General features: G+C 49.8%; 1 protein-coding gene across 1 annotated transcript in view; it reads left to right on the top strand.

Moving 5' to 3' along the window:
• The first annotated feature begins 11,363 nt into the window (after positions 1-11,363).
• CCDC85C (coiled-coil domain containing 85C) overlaps positions 11,364-21,802 on the top strand; it is a 113,279-nt gene continuing 102,840 nt past the window's right edge. Inside the window, exon 1 of the mRNA XM_050896932.1 lies at positions 11,364-12,236. Within this exon, the coding sequence (XP_050752889.1) occupies positions 11,525-12,236 (712 nt within the window). The 5' untranslated portion in view covers positions 11,364-11,524. The remainder of the gene's footprint in view (positions 12,237-21,802) is intronic.

Raw genomic sequence — 21,802 nt, 5'->3', positions numbered from 1 at the left:
CATCCCTTTGCATCCCAGTGCCCAGTGTACTTCCAAATGGGAAAGGGGCTTCAAGTCTTTATTATATTCTTATTAAGACCACTATGTGTGGCCTTTTAAAATAGCTGGGGGACAGAGGCAGGGGCACCACATTACAGACAGATATAAAATCCATTCAAGTTAGCCGAGCTGCTCCCACTTATCCCAAGAGAGGATTCAGCTCACCCAATGAAACTAAAATGACTAGGCTTACCTGTCTAACATATCTGATAATTACAAGGACTGCAAAATAATATGCCTCTAAGAAGATACATGAAAATATCAGCAGCCAAACACACTTTGGTTTTGGCTTCAATTTATCAGGAGTCTGATCCAGCTAGTATTCAGCAGCAAACACTAGCCAGGCTGTATTTACAAGCCCCAAAACAGTCTGCTCCTGGGACAGAAACAGCAATAAACAATTACTTGAAGAAATTACATGTAAAAATAGCCCTTGCAGCTTCCTCTCTCCCTTCCCCCAGCTTTCAACCTGTCGATGCTGAGCTCTGCCTATGGAAACAAACAGCTCCTGCCCTGGTAGGGATGCTGCTTCCAGCGGGGCTGGTGCTCGATGATGGGCAGGTACCCTCCCAGGCCCCACAGCCGCTTTTCCAGTCTGTCAGGTCAGGTAAGTGAAGCGAAGAACAAAAGCATGACTGTGTGCAGGAAGGGGAAGGGGCAGCAGCAGTGACCTGTGGCTTCCGCAGCTCACCTTGCCTTTGCCCTGGCCCCCAGCAGTAAGGAGAAACCTTTGCTCAGGGGTTAAAGCTAAGGAAATGCCGCTGATGTCGGTGATGAGGTGTAAGTGAGAAGAGAGTTGGCATATCTCTGAAAGCTTATTATTATTATTACAATTTGTATGACAGTCACTTCTGTGGTCCCCAGTTGCAGACTCCAGCCCATGCAGGGTAACAGCGCTGACTGCAGAAAGGCTTCCTGCCCTGATCAGCAAGTCCCTCAAGGGCACCAGACTTGCGTCTAGGAACTATTTGCTCTTGATTATCTGTGCAAGAGCAGTAACAGCAATCCTTCTGTACAGTAAACTGTGCAAGACGTCGATGTGCTCAGTGATCATGGGGGTAGGAAAGGGATGTGCAGCTCTTGTGCTGTCACAGATATCACACAGATGTGGTTCTGGGAGCGGCTGGCAGCAGACAGGCTTGAGGGGATGAGCAAAACCCAAGTGGCTGAAGGGGCCATCCCATGCACAAGGGGATCAGGAGAGGCTCTGATCACTGCTCTCTGCTCCCCAGGCACTGGGCTGGCTCCTGGGGGATATTTTCCTGGCTCCCTGTGATGGAGTTAGACCTAACCTAGACCCCTGCCCTAAACTGCCTGCTGGGGGAACTTCCCCCTCTTTGTTTTTCATCCCTCTCTTTTCATCACTGACAGAGGGTTTGCACGGAAATGTGCCTCCCAGTTCAGGTAGCATGAAAACTCCCTTTTCCACAGCCTCTCTCCTTCACTGTCCTCTGCAGGTCTCTCAACTGCAAACAAAACAGAAGTACCATGTACAGCAGTAACTACTATTTCTCTTGACACAGAGAAATTCATTGCTTGGGACTGTTTCTGCAATCAAATATCCAAAGTTAGACTTATTAAAATAAGCACTGTTAAGATAAAGCTTTGGAAGCTTTATGGACAGACTGGATCCAATCTTTTGCTGGTGGCAACGCGTGCTACTCCCTTGTTGGCACTACACCATTTGCCACCACGCTGCCATATTTTCTACTCTTGAGCCACCGGTTGAAGGCCAGCCCAGCTCAGTAGCAGACCAGTTACATCAGTCAGCAGAGAGCAGAAGTCCGCCGGGCCCAGCTGGAAGCACCGGCAGGGTTGTTCAAGCCACTGCACACTTTAACGGGCAGGTGACCAGACCAGAGCAACCTCACCCCTAGGGCTGGTCCTCACGGGCGGTGCTGTTGGTGATCCCAGCAATAAGGCCGACCTAAAGGACATGGGGTTAAACTGCAGGGAGCACATGGGCGTAATAAATTTGCTTTGATTCGCTCTGTTCAGCTGGAACTCCGGTTTCTGGAGTTGTCAATTCTGGAAACTTTCCTGAGCGTTACATTCACTTCTAATGAAGGCAAAGCAGGGAGTACGGCAAATAAGCTCAAATGTGCAAGGAGAACTGATCAATTAAGCCTGGTACATCATGCATGCTATCAAAATCAATGTACATCATGGTTTAAAGTAGTATCTGCAGAGCAAAATGCAAGTTGTACCCAAAATGTGAATCCTGAAGTTTGTCTGCTCTGGAAACGAAGGGAAGAGACTAAAAATAAGATCATAAAGATGAGGATCTTTGCTGCTCCGGCTGCTCAGTGCTAGAATGGTTCCTGGGTCTGACAAATTATCTCCGCACCGTTAAAAATGATCAGAGCCCTCAGGCAATTAATTCCTCACTTTCAGAGTTTTACTTCTGCAGCAATGAGGATTGCCACGGACAATAATGCAGGTCGGCGAGAGGGGAGGGTTCGGAGCGGAGGTAAACAACCACCCAGCAGAGAATGAGCAGCGAACACAAAGGCATGGCAACCTGCTTGCTGGAGGGAAAAGCCCAAGCCAGACCAGTGCTGCTGTGACCCACAGAACCAGGGGGGAAGGCAACGCCAAGCGGCATCATGCTGGTGACAGGGGCACAGGAAATTTAACGACAGGCAGTGCCGTGCTGGGGAAGGTGCCAAGCCTCGCCATGGCAATCCGATTACCCCGCCGCCACCTGGGCTTCCCCCTGGCTCTGGCTGGGAGAGTGTGGTGTCCTGCCTCCACTTGGTATTCAGATAGCATCCCCGTTGGTAACGGTGTCCCTGTCCAGCAGCGGCTGCGGACATGGGCAGAATGCAGAGAGTCAGCAGAGTCACCTGCCACCAGGACCTGCTGCAGCCACCCGGGCCAGGGAGGGGATTTTGGGTGAGCCAGTCGGTGTATTGACTGAGAGGAGCACTGGTTAGGAGGTCTAAAATGACACCACCTTCCTGCTTGGTTCAAGTTTGCAGATGCACATCACGCAGTCCCCAGCCCCAAGCCACGCAGCTGGCAAGGTGTCAGCGTTCGCAATGCATCCCTTCCCCAGCACCCAGCCCGAAATATCAGACCCAGCAAGGCTCACCGGTCCAAGCTAAGGGGTGTGAAGTGTAGAGTAGAAAACAGATCTGCAGACTCCAGGGGATTTCTTATTTTCACATGTGCAAGAAGAGATGAGCTGGAAGTGCTACATTTATATCTGAATTGCAAGCGTGATTTCCCGGAGGGCTTTCCCTCATTCAGTTTGGTGTGACGATGAGGGCCGTTTGGAAGAACGTGAGTCTGGCTTCGATCCAAAACATCCTCAGAGTTCAAGGATCTCTGATGCACCAGCACCATAAACAGCTTATCTCCAGCCTTTGCTTTGGACTTTGTTTTGAAAGGCAGTCATTATCAGGAACAGAAAGTGAGCCATAGCCTGAAGACCTGCGACAGCAACCCAGGGTTTTCTGCAACCTCTCTGCGTTAGAATGAGCGTGCGGGAAGGATGCATTGTCCCTTTTTCCAGTCTGGGTCCAATTTCATTTTGTTTCAAATGCCACACAAGGCAAAAGTAAAGGGTAATGTGTCTGATTGCAAGGAAATCCTCGTGTTTGGTGTATCACCCCACATCTTGTAACACTATTGTAGTTCTTCCTTGGAAAGACTGATGATGTTTTTTGCGTAAGAAAGAAATTTGTAGTTTTTATTTTTGCGTAGGAGGTACTAAAACTGGATGTTGTCACTTATGCCACTGTTCCTTTAACTTGTGCTGCTTGACACTATGAATTACTCAGATATGTCTATGATATATAGAAGTGGCGTCAGCATTTTAGGGCATGACTCTCCTTTCTCATCTGCTATAAAATCCCAGTGGCTTCAGTGAGCTATAAAAGGCAAAATTAGGTCCTCAGCAGCACTGTTGTCTTGCAAGCAGAAAATACACTGTACCACTGAGTGAAGGGTACCAACAGGCCTAGCTTATAGTATAAAATCGGGTATTTGTATGTCCCTGGTGCAGCAATACATCTAAGAGGTCATTTATTCATTTGGAAACGAGAAATAAGAGTATAACGAAGACGGTGGATAGTGTAACATCGTCTATTTTCTCTATTGCAGAACTGCTCAGGTTTCATCGACCTCATGCTGCTAATACCAATGGCCTCGTCTGCTTGAATAGCAAGGTGTCTGTTCTGTAGCCACCAGTGCCAAGGCCAAGCACAGAGCTGTGCCAGGGAAAAGGAGGATGCACGTGGAGTGGAGCAGCAGCAGGGGAGCCCAGAAGAGCCTGGGGGGCTGCTGCATCCCCCAGAGCTCGGGCTGCTCGGGGCCAACCTGCCAAGCTTGGAGGCTGATCGGGCTACAACCACTCGCAATGAAAGTGAACGCTCCCTGGGAACAGCGCTGATATTTTTCCATCCTTGTGTTAATTTTTCTTCTGTTTTTAACCAATGATGACAAAGATAATTCAGTTAAAACTGGTCTAAATTTGTTGTCACACATGGAACAGCACTCACTCTGCCTCACCCAAAACATCTGCAAGGGGTTGTCAGAGTCGTAAGGAAAACACAAATAGAGGCAGTGAGAGAAAAAAAACCTCATGTAGTATGAATATATTCTTGGCAAAGCCAGTGTTTAAGTCACCAGTGGCTTAAATGATGCAGGTCTAAATCCCTGGAGCTTCTTGGGCCTTGTGCATCGGGTGGGCGCTGCGCACCCAGGAAAGACGCAACTAAAACCTGGGAGTGTTTTTGTCTTGCAAAACAACCTCCTGCAAGTACCTCCAGGCTGCGGGAACCAAGTTCTGCCCCCAGATACACAGAGCCCCCTCCTGTGAGCTCTGCATGTAACTCAGGGCAAAATTTGCCCTCAACGGGGTACCCCGATGTCAGGGTAACTGAGGGGTGCAGTTTAGTGACACCGAGACAAACATAAAACCTTACCTTCCATTTCTGCCACCTATTTGTTCGATCACCTGTGTTTATAAAGGAGTATTTACAAAAGGCAAAGACTTATCAAGCTATCTCTGGCCTTCTTCCCACGTTAGATAGGACGGTAAATATTTTTGGAAGGGATGTAAACCTTAATGCTTCTGGGAAGAAGCCCAGCAGTACCAGATGGCAGAGAGGAGGAAACTCACCCTATGGGCAGGTTTTTCACAGTATTCTCATAAGCATCTGGTATTTGCCACTGGCAGAGATAATACAGGGGCCAGTGCTCTGGTCCACTCCGCCTGCCTCCCTATTCCTGCTTACTGACTGATTTCTTACCTATTCAGAAGAAGTTTCATCAAATTTTTATTTCTTGACACACACTTGGATTCAAGGTCTCAGTGGCACTCCTCTTTGGGTAGATGATGGTGGAGGAGGTGACTCAGCTCACCAGCACATGGCCTCAGCTCACAGGCACTTGGAGATCCTGGTGATTCAAACGTTGTAAGAGGAGTTTGGGGATTTTTCTTAATACTTGAAAAAAATCGCTCTGATATTGTATGCAGCCTTCTGACTGCACAATGAAGTTGGATCCCCACCACACACTAAACTAGCAGTGAAATTTTTGCTCTAGCTATTATGTATAAGTTTGGGAAGTGTCAATCACCTGCAGCTCCCAGCTAGGAGCAGCATATGCCTATTGCTTCTTAGGATTTAGCTTCCAGTCCTTTACCAACACACAGATTAGGGATGAGGGAAAACAACTCCATTGCGTTGCAAGAAATGGTTAGAAACTTCCATGAAAATGAAGTTTTGGTGAACACTGTGGCTGAGGGGATTTTTATGGGCTTTTTCTACTTGACTCAAACATACTGTGTATGCCTACTCTGTAGCTGCCACTAAAACAAGAGATCTGACTTGGTATTGCTCCGACAGCCCTGTAAGGCTGCCTGCACAGAGCAGATCTGGACCCAACATGTGAATGCGGATCTCTTGGGTGAGTGCAGGACACTTTGAAATGGGACTGGAAAATAGCTATAGTTTAAAGCACACTTTGAGCAGACACACCTCCCATGCCGTCCTTCAAGGACCAGCTCTCCATCTCCCCTGGTCTCCAGTTTGGATGCTGCTCTTTGTAGCAGAGTTTAGAGGCTACTTCTTACGCCTTTTGGAGGACCTGTTTTTCTGGCATGGCAGAGAGTTTGCTGGTCACAACCATAATTCTTCTCTGAATATCCTGAAGGCTTTCAAACAAGTTGGTGCATTTTAGAATTTTACTAGCAGTTTCAGGGCACAAAATAAAAAGGCTTTGGGGACACAAGATGAAACCTTCCACTAAAACATACTACTTTCATAAGGAGAGTGAATGAACTGGATGGCCCAGTTATATTGCCAGAAGGCAGCATTAAGGAGTGCTGCATAATCTTCTAAGAGACTGCTTTTTCCTCATAGCTCAGCCAGATGGGCAAATGGAGGGATGAAGGCTTTTGACAGGAAGGTTCAGCTGATCTGGGAAAAGAAGGAAGAATGACGCATGACAGTTCTTCAGGTAGCTGCTACCTGGAAAAATATTCTGGCTGAAAATACTGCTTAATCAGGCTAGAAGCGAGGTACCCATCTTGATAGCAGAGATTAGGAGGATTGCACATTTTTTGTTATCGCACAGCTTTGTTGCGCAAAACAGAGCTCCCACTGTTGCAATCTAGATGGTGTATTTCAAAACATTAATCAAGGATTAGTCCTTGGCGCTGATTTATGAGAAAATACTAATGCCACAAAGGATTTATAACCCATGTAAATGATTCATGGAGCACATGTTTTACGAGATGGGTCCTCAGCGCATGTAAACTGGAGCATGGCCTTGATGCACATGCAGCGGTGCGTACTTCCTAGGCTGCCTTGGAAAAGCAAGGTCCTGGGAGAGTCTCACTGGGATTCCTCCTGCCCCTCCGCCCACTCCCACACCTGATGAGTGGGCTTTGGGAGAGCCACCTCTCTCGGGGGCAGGGAAGCGGTACCACAGATCTGAGTTGTGGTGGTGTCTTCTGTAATACTAACGTAGCCCTGTAGAGGGAATGCTTTGGTAAGACTTCAATAAGGCTGTGTATCGCTGTGTTCTATCATCAGGGACCAAATTCATTCTTTGTGTCACCTGCTGAGTTTAGGAGTTAACATCAAGAGCAATTTTACCCAGTAGGTTGTTTTTTTTCTAAAATTCTTATCGTGCTATAATTCACTTTAAAATTTCAGTCCTGACTGAAGAGGGTGGAAGTGTCCATTTGATTCAATGCAAGGGATAGACTTTGATGCTGCCTTACATGGACATCAAAAGCTTAAGATGACATGAATATTAAAAGTGCTTTTCACTGGCAGCTTGCAGAATGCCCCATGACCAGATGTAACAAAAGCGAATCCGTAGCGTGTTGTTTACCAGCTTCTCCTACACTTCATCTTAAATCGGCATGAAGAAATAATAACGCTTTCTGAACAACACCAGGGAATGGGGTTTGTTCACTAAAACTAAAATCACAAACCCATCAAAAGTACTCTGATGTGATATATTATTTGTGTTGATTAAAAATCTTATTGCAGCACTGGGTTTGCTATTGATCATAAAATTGTGCACTGACCTAGTCCTTTCCCTCCAAGGTATCAAAGCCCTTAAAACCTACCTCATGCCAGCCCTCAGTTCCACTGTGCTCACAGATGATCTAGGCGACAGACACCTTCTGATACCTCCAAGCTTCGCCCCTCTGCTCTGGCACTGCTGCCTTGCTTTTCCAAGACGAAGGGATTTTCCTCTACTGCAATGCAAGTTCCACCTTGAAGGGAAGATGCATGGTGTCCACTCAATTCAGGTCTCGCTCACTCAAACCCACTGACCCCATCCCGCTCTCTTCGTTGCTAATGGAGGTGTCCTTCACTGGGTACTTGTCAGGACCAGACGCCATCTGGACACCTGGCAGCTTTGATGCCACCTCCAGAGCATACAGGCCTCCGGATGCCCAAGCACAGCAGGTCACCATGCTTCAACGGCCACCTGGGCTCCAGAATGACAGCAAACCCCTTGTGGATCGCGGCAGGGTGGATCTGTGCCATTAACATTTCCGAAAGCACAGACATACCCACCGAGTACTGAAAGCAAGTCTTAATCATCACAGGGACTTCCTCTGTGGATATTAATAATCTCCTCGCTTCCTCTGAGGAGCCCCCCCCGTCTGCTGGGCTCAGTCTCTGCAAAAGCATCAATAAAGCTCAAACTTTGAAAGGTTTCACCTACAAAAAACAGCTTTTCTTGGGAAAATGATGAAGCAAACATCAGGGAGGCCCAGCAATACACTGCCCGGGCCGGGTACCACCACGGCGTAGCTGCACCTGTGTCTGTTGTGCAGCTGCTGGAGGCTTCTCCTCCTCTGTTGACTTTGGCCAGCGATGAACAATTGCTCTGCAGGGTTCCCCTGCTCTGCTCCTCCTTCCCCCAGCCACCGGCCGGGGATCTGCTAGTCAGATCAGCGCTTGGGAGGGTCTGGGAGAAGCACTTTCTGCTTCCTGTGGGGAAGGATGTGATTAAAGCCTTGTAAATAAAAGGCTTGGCTCAGAAAATGCCTGGGTGCCTTCAAGACACGATGCAGCCACGAGCAGTGGCAGCGTGCCCCATTACAGAGGGTCCTACCTTCTGGTGACCTGGCTCAGGGTGGTGAGAAGCAGGAGATGGGGCACAGCCTGATCACACACCATGCTGGCCGTGGCCTGTCTGGGACCTGTCAGAGGGGTCCTAGACCCCAGGAGCAGTGTGACCTGTCGGCACAGACACCTGCTGGTTTCCATATCCTAAGGGCTGACTCTGCTGCTGAGGTGGCAACCTCAGGAGGGGCTGACCGGCCACGGCCAGGACTGCACCTTCTGGAGAGCTGCCACCGAGGTGGGCACCCAGGTCAGAGCATAGCTGGTCCCGGGTGGCCCCTGCTTTACCTACGCGGAGCGATCCCCTCTGAAGGGAGCAAACAGACCTCACTGCTGGCTCACACAACATGATTGCCTCCTCTCTAGGGAACTACCCTGGTGTGGGGATGTGCTAGGGGAGAATTGTCCTCTTCACATCTTCGTGGCTGTGCGGAGTATTACCAGGGATCCATCACCTACAAATCCCACATGAAGTGAACTAGTGTCCGTGCTCTGTCCTAAGCTTCTCTTACCCTTTTGACAATAAAGGGATAAAAGCTATTTTGGGAGAAGAGAAGGGCCAACAGCACCCATGAAGGGGATGAACTCCCCCAGGAGCAGGGAAGTCCTGCTGTTCTGCCTCAGCAGGGAACAGGTAGTTGTCTGTCTTAGTTTGCCGAGGGTGTATCTGGGCTCAGAAACCCAGGAGCACAGACTGGTGCAGAAAAATATCCAGGAAACTGCAGCTTTACTGACTGAGACTTAGGATGATAACACCAAAAGGCAGAAGTTGCAATCCTCCATCCCTCTCTGTTCCGATGTTCCCTCCATGCACAGGCCATCTGCTCTGCATCCCATGCTCTGGCATCGGATTTGATGTTTCTTTATAGCTAGAGGGTGTCTCGACCAGCTTTCCAGTATGGTCAGAGACCTGAGGTTGCACTGGGTTAACCCTGGAGTCAAATAATTTACAGGGGTTCCTCAGGAACACAAAGCTGGCGATTCCCTAGGGCTTTTTAAGGATACTCATGCAGGAAATAGCTGGCAGCACTGCTCTGTCCTGGTGCTTCTTTCATTTTTACAATGCGACACTGGCCAAAAGCAGCCTACAGAGAGACAGCATAGCCCAAGGAAAGTGCATTAGACTAAAAGTCAGGGGATATGATGCAAGGATATAGGAAATCTGCCTACAGGTTGCCTAGGAAATCCACTTATGAACTTTCTGTACCCGTTACTGGGTTCTGTCTGATGTGCGCAGAAGTGATGCTGGCACACCTGCTCCTGACAGTAAGGACCACCAGGACCTGGGCAGATTTTACCGAGGAATAAGCGGATGTGCGTCTTCAGGGCAGTTTCCTCCTGCACCTCTGAGTTCTGAAGGAATATGCCGGCCCCAGGAGCAGAGAGGTGGCAGGGATGCTGGAGCCGGCTCCTTCAACCTGCAGGCTCCGACCGAGGCAGGAGGGACCCGGGGACAAAGGCGGCCGCTTCAGGCGGAGGGCGGACAGCCGGGCAGAGCAGAGCGGGGCCGGGCCCCGGTGACAAAGCCCGTGGAGGGAGGGCGGCAGCAGCGGAGATCCCCCGGGAAATCCCACTCCGCTCCCGGCCCGAGCCGGCCGCCCGCGGCTCCGGGTCCCTCCCCGCGCCTGGCGAGAGCGGGGCCGGGGCCGCTCCGGCGCCGCTTCCCCGGGCCGCCCGGCGGGCGCGTTTTCCTGCCTGTCCAACCCCACCCTTCCCCGGGCTGGTGCTCCCTCCGGCAGTTTTTCTTTAAAAAAAGGAAAAACCAACACAAAAAAAAGGCAACAAGAGGGGTGGAAGACCCCGGGGGGTGGTGGGGGGGCAGCGGTGAGCCGGCCCCGGCTGCGGCGGGCAGGGCAGGGCAGGGCACGGCATGGCATGGCAAAGCGAGCGGGCGGGCGGAGGGAAGGAGGGAGGGAGCGAGCGAGCGGCCCCGTCCCTTTGTACCTGCCGTTTGAAGGCGCCAGGCGGCCCCGCATTGGCTGCGGCGGCCGCGGCTCCGGTAACCCGAGCCGGCGGCGGGGCGCGGCGCACCGGGGCCCGGCCAGCGCCCAGCCCGGCAGCCAACGGGGTGGCGGGGGAGGGCGGCGCTCGGCTCGGCTCCGTTCCGCGCCCCTCCGCTCCGCCGCCAGCAGCCGGCTCTCCTTCGCCGCCGCTCGGCTCGGCTGGGGCAGGGCCGCGCCTCCCTGCCCAGCAGGAGGTGGGACCAGCCCCGGCGCTGCCGCCCGCCTCCTCCCTCCCTCCCTCCCTCCCTCCCTGCCTCTCGAGGGCTGAGCCGTTCCGGGAAGGCGCCGGCTCCCCCACCGCTCCTCGGCAGCGCCGCACCGGCATCGGCCGCCGCCGCGCCGGGCTCGGCCCCACGTCGCCGCGGGGCTGCGGGCGAGCTGCGGCGGAGCGAGGCAGCGGCCGCGGCGGCGGGTGCGCGGTGCCCGGTCTTCCGCGGCGAGGAGCGGCAGGGAGCGGCGAGCGGCGGGGGGGCGGGAGGACAAGTGGACGGAGCGCCCGGGAACGGGGGTGGGGGCCGGCCGTCGCGTAGTTGTTTTGCCCGGGGTAAGTTGGCCGATCCTCTGCGGAGGCTTCGCTTGGAGGGGGGCAGCGCTTAGCTCCCAGCTCCTTGCCGCCCCCAGCCCCCTTGGGGGGGCGCCTTTTTTTCCCTCCCCCCCCCCGTTGGTGTTTTTTTAATTATTATTATGGGGTCTGTGGGGGAGCAGATATTCCAGTCCGGCGTTGCTCTTCTTCCTTGTCCAGCGCCCTGCCGAGAACTATAATATTTCTTCCCCGAGATGCTGCAGTGAATTTTAGTCCCAGAAAATCAGGCGAACAAAATAATCCGAATAACCCGAACCATTTGTTACCGTGTGAGCGCAAACGCTGCCTAGGCACAGATGATGGCAAAAAATTCCCTGGAAGGGTCTAAAGAAGACCTGAGCAAAATTTCGGAAGAGGAGATGCTGAGGTGGAGCAAGGAAGAGCTGGTGAAGAGACTGAGGAAAGTGGAGAATGAAAAGATGAACTTAATGGTGGAACACGGCAACTTAATGAAGGACGTGAACCGGCGGCTGCAGCTCCACCTGCACGAGATCCGCGGGCTGAAGGAGGTGAACCAGAAGTTGCAGGATGACAACCAGGAGCTGAGGGAGCTCTGCTGCTTCTTGGACGACGACCGGCAGAAAGGCAAGAAGCTGTCGAGGGAATGGCAGCGCTTCGGGAGGCACACGGCCAGCGTGATGTGGAAGGAGGTGGGCATGTACCAGCAGAAGCTGAAGGACCTGGAGGCGAGGCAGGAGACCCTCCTGCGGGAGAACGTGGAGCTGAAGGAGATGGTGCTCATGCTGGACGAGGAGCGGAGCGGGGCCGGCTCGCGGAGCTCCATCGACAGCCAGGCCAGCCTGACCAACCTCAACGGCGGCTCGGCCACCCGGGACGTGGGGGACGGGAGCAGCACCTCCAGCACGGGCAGCGCGGGCAGCCCCGACCACCATCACCACCACCTCCACCACCAGAAAGCCGGCGACAGCAAGGCCGGGGCCATGCGGAGGTCTATGGATGACCTGTCCGCGCCCCTTCACCACCGGAGCATCCCCAACGGCCTCAACGGTGAGCCTCTCCCCCCTCCGAGCCCCGCCGGCAGCACGTGCCGCCGGCCCTGCCCTGCGCCACCTCCCCTTGGCAGGTCCGGTCCCCCTTGGCAATGGGGTGAGGGATGCCAGGGGAGGGGAGTCCTCGCCATCCCCACCCCTGCCCATCCTCGGTGACCTCTTTGGAAGAGCAGCCCCGGGGGCCGGGGAGGGGCACCTCTCTGCTGGGGGGTGGTGGTGGTGGTGCTCCTTGACTGGGTTATCGGTGTCTGGGGCTCAGGGTTGGAGCCTTTTTTATCTGGAGGGTTGGTGTTTTGGTTTGTTTGTTTGTTTTGGGGTTTTTTGACAAGAACCAGCCTGAGTTTTCAGGGTTAAATAAACACTGATTTTTCCACCTCTTCCTCCTCTCTCTCTCTCTCTCTCTCCCCCCTTTAAATATTTTGGTTTACGTTTGGCTTGTTTATTTGCTAGTTTGGTAAGATTGATAAAGAGCCTGGATGAGATTTTGGAAGCATCTGATGAAAGTGCAGGTCTGCCCCACAGAGCATCACCTGTTAGCTCCCTGGGCTCTCAGGGCAGGCTGGCTCTGGCATGCTCAGCGGTTTTGGAGAGGTGCAGATCGGCTTCCCCCGGTTCCCCTGCTCCGCTTCAGAAACAGGAGGTTTGTTTGTAGAGAAGAGATTGCTCTCGAAGGGACGCTGTACTCACAATTTTGTTCAGCCTAGTCATTAAAGTTAGAAGCAAGCTCCACTGTGAAATCGTGCCAAGCCTCCTCTGACAGTTTGTATTCAAGCAAAGTTTCTCCTGTTGTCTAATAGTGATCAGGCAGTAAAATAATAATATTGGAGTGTCTTTAAAATGGAGCTTTTTTTCGCTTTTGAAACCAACAAGACCAAATACTTGACTTCTAGAAGAAGTAGTTTGGCCAGGAGGGTTCAATAGGAATCAAACCAGGCACCAATCTGATTAATTGTTTTATATAAGACTCCTTTTAATGTTCTTAATCCTCTTTTCCAACCAGAGAGGACTATTTTCTGGTTGGGGTACCCTTTCCCCTCCTCCAAGCACAGAGATGGGGCTGCAGCCCCAGAGGTTGGCTCCGACTGGTGTCAGCAGTGGATGTGTTTACCAGATAACTGTGCCTTCAGCTCCCAGAGCTTTTGGTGGTCCTGGTGGGACTAGGGAGTGCTGGTCCTTTTTTTGGTGAGTTATGGCAAGTCCTTATGACCCAAGAGATCTGAGGGCAAGCAGCACCATCAGCCCGGTTCTCAAGTTCATGAATTTGCCATGTACAGTCCTGTTGTCACAGCTGTGTGTCTCCACTCACAGCTGGAGATGTTCTGGCCACCTCACCCAGTAGACAGGGATTGCTGGTTTCAAGGGTGATCCAGTCACCAGATGTTGCAGGGTACAGCAAGCATCTTAAATGTTTGTTGTTTTTCTCTCTCTCTCTCTGTCCTAGTGCTGCGTAAATCAGAAGTATGGAGTTTGTAAAGCTGCAGATAGCTTCTGCTCCTGATGTGACTTGACTTTATTTTCATAAAGCATTGATTGCTCTGCACAGAGGCCCGGAGAGCACTTGGCAGATACTGAATATGCCGTTACTGTTTTGGGACAGAAGGGCCTTGCAGTTCTGGTTTGTGAACCTTAGACCACATCCCTTTTAGGTATTGACAGCTGACTAGGACAAAGCCAGTTGAATTCATTCCTGTTAACCCAGGGCTCTTGTGCATATGGGACACCACCATGGCCTCGGAGCTGTCCCTTAAACCTGGTGTGAGGCACCGTGGGATTCTTCGCACGGGATTCAAGTCATCCCTGTCTGCATGAAGAGGAACGTCTCTGCTGGCAGAGCTCAGTCCTCATTGCCATCTTCAAATGCTGTGTGCAGGACGGTGCCCAGCAACATCATTCGGAGGGGACTGAGAGCAGAGTCTCATGCCCTACCCTATGTAGGGTAAGTGTAGGGAGGGGTGGCAGAGCATCTGCACACGTATGCTTCGATGTGTGCCTCTGCACCCTTTCTCCTGCTCCTGTATAGAAAGGAGGAGTATGGGCTCAAGCATCTTGGACGTAACCTTAGGTTTTAGTGACTTCTCCTTTTGGAGTGCCTGTGGAAGATGGTCTCTGTGGGAAGCACTGAAGCTAGCTCTTTGCTGTGAACCTGCCGGCTTCGTTTCTGAGGGTGGGACAGATATGATCAGCACTTTTAAAGCTAATAATCCTTGTAAAGATGCAAACAAGCCTGATCTCTCCACTTAGGTAGTGAAGCTGTAAAATGACTTGAATAGTTGTCATTCTCAGATAGCATCGGTATTCAGCAAGGCCATTTCCCTGAGTGTGCCTTTGGAAATGCCTCTCAATACATATGCAAATGCAAAGCTTATCAGGCCCCTTTTTTGACTGACAGCAAGAAGTCTGGGAGGGGGCTTGCCTGGGACCAAGCGGCAATTCTGTTAAGCCTGTGACAATGTGGAAGAGCAGGGCAGGTGAACGTGAAAAATAAACGCAGGAGTCAAGTGGGTGGTGGAGCTGTCACGCAGCAGCCCTGGCAGCGAGCATCCTTCCATGTCTCCTGGTGCCGTCTCTGCATTCCATGCATGCAGCTTAGATCTCAGCCTTTTTATACTCTTTTTCCTAATGTTTTTTTTTCCCCTGGGATAAAACGTAAGGGAGGAGGAGGAGAAAGTGTGGCCTTTCATTTTTAGGTTGCAAACTTCAGTCTGGTTTGCTGTTGTCTCATGTCTTTAAAACACTGGATAACTAACTGGTGGGTAAAGCAGAAACTGCCCAGCCAGCTCAACTAATATGGCAATGAACAGCTCTCGTATACTTTCTTACAGAGGGCGGAGGGGGATCTCAAATGGATGCAGGGCAGAATTTAGCATCTATAGTAAGAACACAGCAGAAGCCTTGGACAACTGGTGAGGGCAAGGCATGGTGAGCTGCTTGCTAGAGCACTTTTGTATATGGAAAAGCTGGAAAGTCCTGAAATGTGCTGCCCCTGCTAGTGGTATCAGTGGGGCTTCATGTGGTGCTCTGCTTTTCTAGGTATTAAGCAGGACTGCTTCACTTGTTTAGTGCTTTTCTAAAGCAGTCAAGAGTGTGGTGGCTGTTAAGCGCTCCTAGGGAGGTAGCTTTTTAATGAAATCTTAGCGAGCAAAGGTGGATTAAATATTTCTCATTTTCTCTTCAGCAGTCCTTTGGAAGTGAGTTGGTAAACCAGTTGATTTATGGGCCCCAGTGACCCACCCCAATGTGAGGTCATGAACTCTAGTTTTGTAATGTGAATTCAGTATAAATGGTGCAAGTTTAAAAAATAAAAAAACAAACCAACCTGTGATCCACCTTCCCTTCACTTTTCTGAAGTCTGTTTACTTTTATAAACTGGCTTTTTGGAAGCTGTTACCTGGAATGGTATGATTAATTATCCACTTATGGAAGATAAGGTAATAAGTATAACTGATAGTGTGAAAACAGCTAATATTAGGTCACACACGTAATCTTACACAGCTCTGGATGTTCTGCTGAGGAAGTCTGCTCGGGCTGAAAGTAAATGATGTTTCCATTCTCCATGTGTGAGCTGGGACCTGGGCTGCGGGACAGGGGCATCTCCAAGTTACGTGATGGGAACTGGCCAGCTGCATCCGTGTTGAGTGATATGCCACAGTTCCCATAATTTACCCACAGATCCATGACAGAATGGAGGCACAGTCGCTGTGTTGTGCTTGTGAGTGCTTTGGCTTTCCTTTGTATGCACGGTGGGAGTCTCTGTGGGCGTACGTAGTCTTCCTGCCCATCCAGCTTTAGGCAACCCCGTTGGAGCGATGGCCATTGCTACCGCCTGGTTCCTGCCAGAATAAAGTTTCTGAAAAAAACTGAATAAAAAAAAAAGACAGCCAGGTTGGGTGATATTAACATGACCTGGGGGAATGAAAAAACCTTCAGGTACCACTGGATATGTCCCTGGACTGTGAGGTATGTGGGAACATTGGGAGGAGTGACTTGAAGGTCCCTGAGGCCAGGGCAACGGCTTCCACTGGTTTTAGCCTTATCTAGATCTCACTGGGACAACTGTTTATCCATCTGCAAGTGTGGAGGCATACAGACTCGCTAGCTGGTGATGTGCCTGGGACAAAATCCTGTGCATGCAGGCAGAGCTTTCAGGCTTTAATTTTTTTCCCCGCATCGACTGAATATTGTTGTCAGAACTTCTCCTTCACCTTCCACTGAAGCTGTTTGCTCTGACTTCCCAAAATGGGCATTTGCTTTATTCCAGTTGGGTAAAATGTTAATGCATTTCTTTATCAATGTGAACAGTTGTTTTGTTTTGCTTTTTTTTTTTAATTATTAAAAGCATCAACACTTAAAAAATGGTCAGAGAGGCCCAGAAGAAAGCCGGGGATATGGCAGATAGCCTGTAGTAGCAGAGACGTTAATCTATGGCCTCTTGCTGTTGTCTGCTCCAATGGAAGAAGAATGGTCTCTCCGGGTGAGGGAGTGGGAAGATCTCTGCTTCTATTGATTCGCACTTGTAAATGTCCACATATTTACCTAGAGGGTACGATATATTACAGCTAAAATGGTGGCAAAGAGAAATGGCTGTTCCCTGTGGGTTGGTATTGATCGGATGTGCAGCTACCCTGTACTTATTTCTCCTCTTCTTCACACACCCTTTAGGCCAAAGTCCTTTGTTTTTATTAGCGTCTTTATAATCAATATACATATTATTTACTATGACGTATTAATGAGGCCTTTGAGACGAGAAGATGCAGGGCAGAAGCAAAGGGTGAGGTTCATCCCATTTAATTTGAGATATCTCCAATACAGACTTCAACATCTGCATCCCCTTGGGCTTCCTTTATCGGCCATGTGGAGAAAGGCACGTTGGTGTCATGATTTATGTCAACTATGTCTGCTTTAGAGGGAGAAGAGTTGTACGCTAATTGTGCTTTCTCCCTGCTGATGGGAAGGCAGCCTGGATGGCTAGTTCATATGTAACCATCTAAAGTCAGGTGAGATCAGTCCTATTCGAGGTGTTGTGGTGACCATTGTCCGCGCTTCCAGTGCAGCTGTGCTAGCCCTGATGAAAGAGAGGAAATTGCCTTTCTCAGTAGCTGTCAGATGTCACCCCTTGCAGTCCCCACACTGCCTGGGCACAGCAGCCTGGCTCAGAGAAAGCCCTGTTCTCTGTGATGGAGACCTGTCAGAGCTCAGTGGCCCCTGCCATGCTTAAGCAGAGGTTCGGCTACTTGATCAATTAATATCTTTCTTATATCAAGAGCACTTTTCATCCTCTGAACATTGCTTTAACTTTTCTTTTTTTGATACTGCCATATTTAACTTGTCGGTATTTTTGGAGGTGTAGGCTGCTACGTCCAGGTTCCTTGTGATTAAGCCGGGAAACCTGCCCTGGGCTCGTACGCTAGATGTAAGACCCCTGTAGAAACACCTGTTTCCATCTCTTCTGTAAGTTCAATGAGTTCTGCTGATAGGCTTATCAATGCTGAGGTCTCAGGCGCTAAGGGTACAGCTTGAGTTTCTTGTAGCTAGTAGTCGTTGGCCACTCATCCAAGGGGCTTCAGTGGAGTGCTCCACTTGAGGCATCTTTGTCATTGCCTGCTCCTGCCTTCTTACTGGGGCACTGCCTGTGTGCTAGCCCACTAAGCTCCTGAATTTCAGGGTAGCTGGTGTCCCTGAAAACAAGGCTCAAGATGCTTAAACTAGGTACTAAAATTGGGCCATATCTGGAAATATATTCTCCATAGTAGTGTGTTCTAATTTTGTTTTCCTCTTTCAATTTTCTATAGAGAGATCTTGTTCTCAGCTGTCCTGTTGAAGGAAAAAACTTGTATTGATTAAAAGGCAATTTTCTATGGGCCTTTGACGGACTTATCCACTTACACTTGTCAAAAGCAATCAAAATAAGGGGAATAAACTGTGTTGGTTACATGTAAATGATTTGGTCCTCTGGAGGCATTTCATCAAATAAAGCTGAGGATCGAATTAGATGGTGATCTAATTAAGTGGCAGGCATGGGAACCCAAAATGCAGCCTTGGCAGGTGTTACACTCGGTGTGTGTGCGGAGATGAGGGGCATGAACGCTAACACTAACAGAAGCGTTGCATCTGAAAGCTCGAGGGTTAATGCTTTTGTGGGGACAAGGCTGACCACATCCATGCAACCTGGGTCATACTGGAGGCCCACCCTGGGAGGCACTGGGCTTTTTATCTGTCCCAGCATAGCTGTGGCCTTGCTTGCATCTCACATAGACATATCCGTGGCAGGGTCTGCTGATATAGTCCCCTCAGGCTGCCCCTGCGGCATCCTTCTGTACTGGGGCTGCCCTTTGGAGATGCTCTGGGAGAGAAAGGATGGACAATGGCTGATCTCACTGGTAGGCACGATGGAGGTGAGGTGCTTAAACTGCCAAAAATGTCTGGTATACATCAGAAGGTGTGGAGTGAGGCAAATGAAAAAATTTACAAGCCCATTTAAAATACACTTAAAACACTTGACCTCAGGAAGGCTGAAGTTCTTTCCACGCTCACACTCAGGCCTTAATGCATCCCACTGCAAAACACATGACGCTGCTCGTCTGGAACAGGGAAGGTTTGGGGGCTGCACATCCAGTATTCCTGCAAATTAGCAGCGACTGGCTGGGTTTGCTTCTGCATTCTGTATTTTTAACCTGACTTTTTGTCTTGCCAGCCAGAATTCATCCTGCCCTGTCGCCAAATGTCATCATCCCCTTGTGGTTAACTTGCTGCAATTCATGAAACACTTGGCTGCCATAAATAGTTATGTGCAGAGGTTTCTCCGCACACGGAGCGGGCAGAAATTCGCAGGCAGTGCTGCTAGGCACTCGCACTCTAACATGTCCACCAAGAGAAAGTTGACCCACTTCTGCAAATAGATAACTCCTGGCAGAAAAAGTAACACTGTCTCAGAGAATCTATCTTCCCCTTGCCTACTGAATTGTGAAGCAAAAAGCAAGCCAGCTCCGTCTTCTGAATTAACAGTGATGTGAGCACAGTACTCCCCATTGAAACAAGAGTGTGTAAATCAGCCCTTGATCTGAGGAGGGCTTAAAATGGCCACAATTCATTTGTGATTTTTTTTTTTTCAATATAATGAGCGCTTTTGTTAGTGAATGAGGTGCGTGGAGTTCAGGACTCAGCTGCTCTTAGGCATTAGGAAACATTTATCACCATGGCAATTGAAGGCTGCTGTACAGGTTATTTTGAACACTTTTCTAGTGACTCATGTCTCGGCCGAGATGGTTTATGCCAGGTTACTTCGGTCCCCGTGCATACAGGCATATGTGTACTCTTCCTTCTCTTAAATTGTTTCTTGCCTTGGTATTTGCCCCTCTCGGGAAGCTCATTGCTTGTACTGACTTCTTATGTCTCTGAGCAATGGTGGTGCCAAATGTTCATCTTGCTCAGGGACTCTCCTGCAAAGGGTCTTTGTGGAAAGATAGTCCTTGTGAAGTAGATTACAGGTTATTTATAGGTTAGATTGAGACTGGGGCACTCCAGAGCACTGTGCTAAGTGCTGTCAGTATTGCGGCCGTGTCGCCTGGCTTAGCAAGTGACTGTAGACCCTCCACTTCAGGGATCTTGCAGTGAGGTTGAAGCGATCCTAAATCTGATGTGAATTATCTCGTTGTCTGCATGGGCTTCTCCTACAGGCTTGTAGGACAGGACGTCTCCTGTTCGCCTAGGTGGGTGTGGTGGGAGAGGGCCGTGGTGTCTGTAGTGGAGGGAGCACTGGCAGCGAGTGCGGGGCTTATGGCATCAGGGCTTTCGCCAGCTGTAAACTGCAGTTGCAGGAGTGACACGCTAGCTGTCTTGTGTGGTTGTGTCAACCCCAGCTTGCTGGCAGAATTAGTTCAGTCAAAGCTGGAGTGCTCTGAAAAGCCCTTCAGACGTTGCTCCGTCCTCCAGCTCCGTGCAGTGACACTCAGGACTGCATGCTGCTGCCTTTCCCCCATTTTATCTCCAAACTCCTCTGCTGCTGGGGTTTCACTGGCGTGCAGGGGAGTCAGCGGCATTTGAATGTTTGTGCGAGATGGAGAATGTAGTGTGTAAAGCAAATGGATGGAGCAAGGCTCAGGCTGGGACACAAGAGGAGATACTTTGCTGCTGGTTCAAACCATCTCCAGGGCAGTAGGAAGCTCCAGGGCTGCCTATGCCTGGGGGGTTGGCAGCCATCTCTGACCTCCCCCTGCCTTCCCGGGACAACAAAACGAGGCCATGTGGTGCTGGAAGCCCCGCTTCGGTGCGGCGGGGAGAGCTGCAGAGTGGGCGCTGCTCTGTCCTCTTGCTGCAGAAGACCTGTGGAGAGGAAAGGAGCAGGCAAAAGGACCACTCGAAGTAGAGCAGTAAAACCAAACCATTATTTCAGAAATGAAGAAAAAGTAAGCCTTACAGCATTTCCAGTCCCCAAAGCTTAATATTTCTATGGAAACCAATGCAGCAGGAGGCTTGCTGTCAGTCTCTGATCTAGTGGGGTTGACTAGATTTAAAAAATGTTTGTCCTTCCCCACATCTTCCATCCTGGATCATCTGAAGACAGGTTGCTGCGTATCACAAATGCAAGATTAAAACCTGCATTCCGGGTTTCCGACTCTCCATTAAGTGCTAAGCAGTCTCTGGAGGATTAGCATCCATCTTTCATCTGCACTTTTTTACTTGCTAAGGTACATTTCATTCACTCTGTGACACTTATTGATAATGCCTTGTCCTATAAATGCCAATCCTGTGACACTGTGCTCCTTGAAGGATGGCTGTGACTTTGTATCAGGCCATCAGTTCAGTGGTGTGGTACATCTCGGTGCCCAGTGAAGTTACTGTGGGGACACTGTTCGACTTGAATGGAGTTAAGACTTGGACTCTTTACACTTGCTTTAGTCTTTTATTCAAAGGAGATCCATAATGTCTTTAATCTCCAGCAATGGACATAATCTGGCCTATTTAGGTAATAGTCCGCTTGATTTTTGTGTAGTCAGAGGACTACCCCTGATTATATATGTGCAGCTATTTACTATTGTCATGTTGATGTTTTCACTGGTTTCCTCCCATTTTTGTTTTTAGTGGGATCTACTAGAAATGGCTCCAGGACAACCTGCATAAAAGTCCACTGTTTTATGCCAGAGTAGCATCATCAGATGCTAGCAGAGTATCAGTAATAAAAAATAACTCATTTTGGTTGATGCTGAATCTTTTTCGTCTCCTAACAAAGGTGTTAAGAAAATCTTATTTTTATGTACAATCTTAAAGCACTTTTGTGATGTACAGTATTCTTTTGTCCTCCTGGTTTCCTTTTCTTATCTCCCTTACTGAGGTTTGCAGTCTCATATTTATATATTTCCCGGCAGCTGAATATAACTTTGATCTATGCTTTGGATCTGCGGAGCTTTTAATCCCTTTCCACTGAGTTAAAAGCTTGTTGCTGTTGAATGTGATATGTAGTTATAGGTTATATGATCTTCACCAGCAGCTCATGCATCGCACAAAGATGGCATATTGTGAAAAACTCTGATAAAATGTCCCCTTGTTCGTTTTCCTGATTGCAACTCA

This window comes from Gymnogyps californianus, chromosome 5 (assembly GCF_018139145.2).
Source record: "Gymnogyps californianus isolate 813 chromosome 5, ASM1813914v2, whole genome shotgun sequence".
Taxonomy (NCBI): domain Eukaryota; kingdom Metazoa; phylum Chordata; class Aves; order Accipitriformes; family Cathartidae; genus Gymnogyps; species Gymnogyps californianus.
The sequence above is the reverse complement of the archived record's forward strand: the minus strand, read 5'-3'. Positions and strand labels throughout refer to the sequence as shown.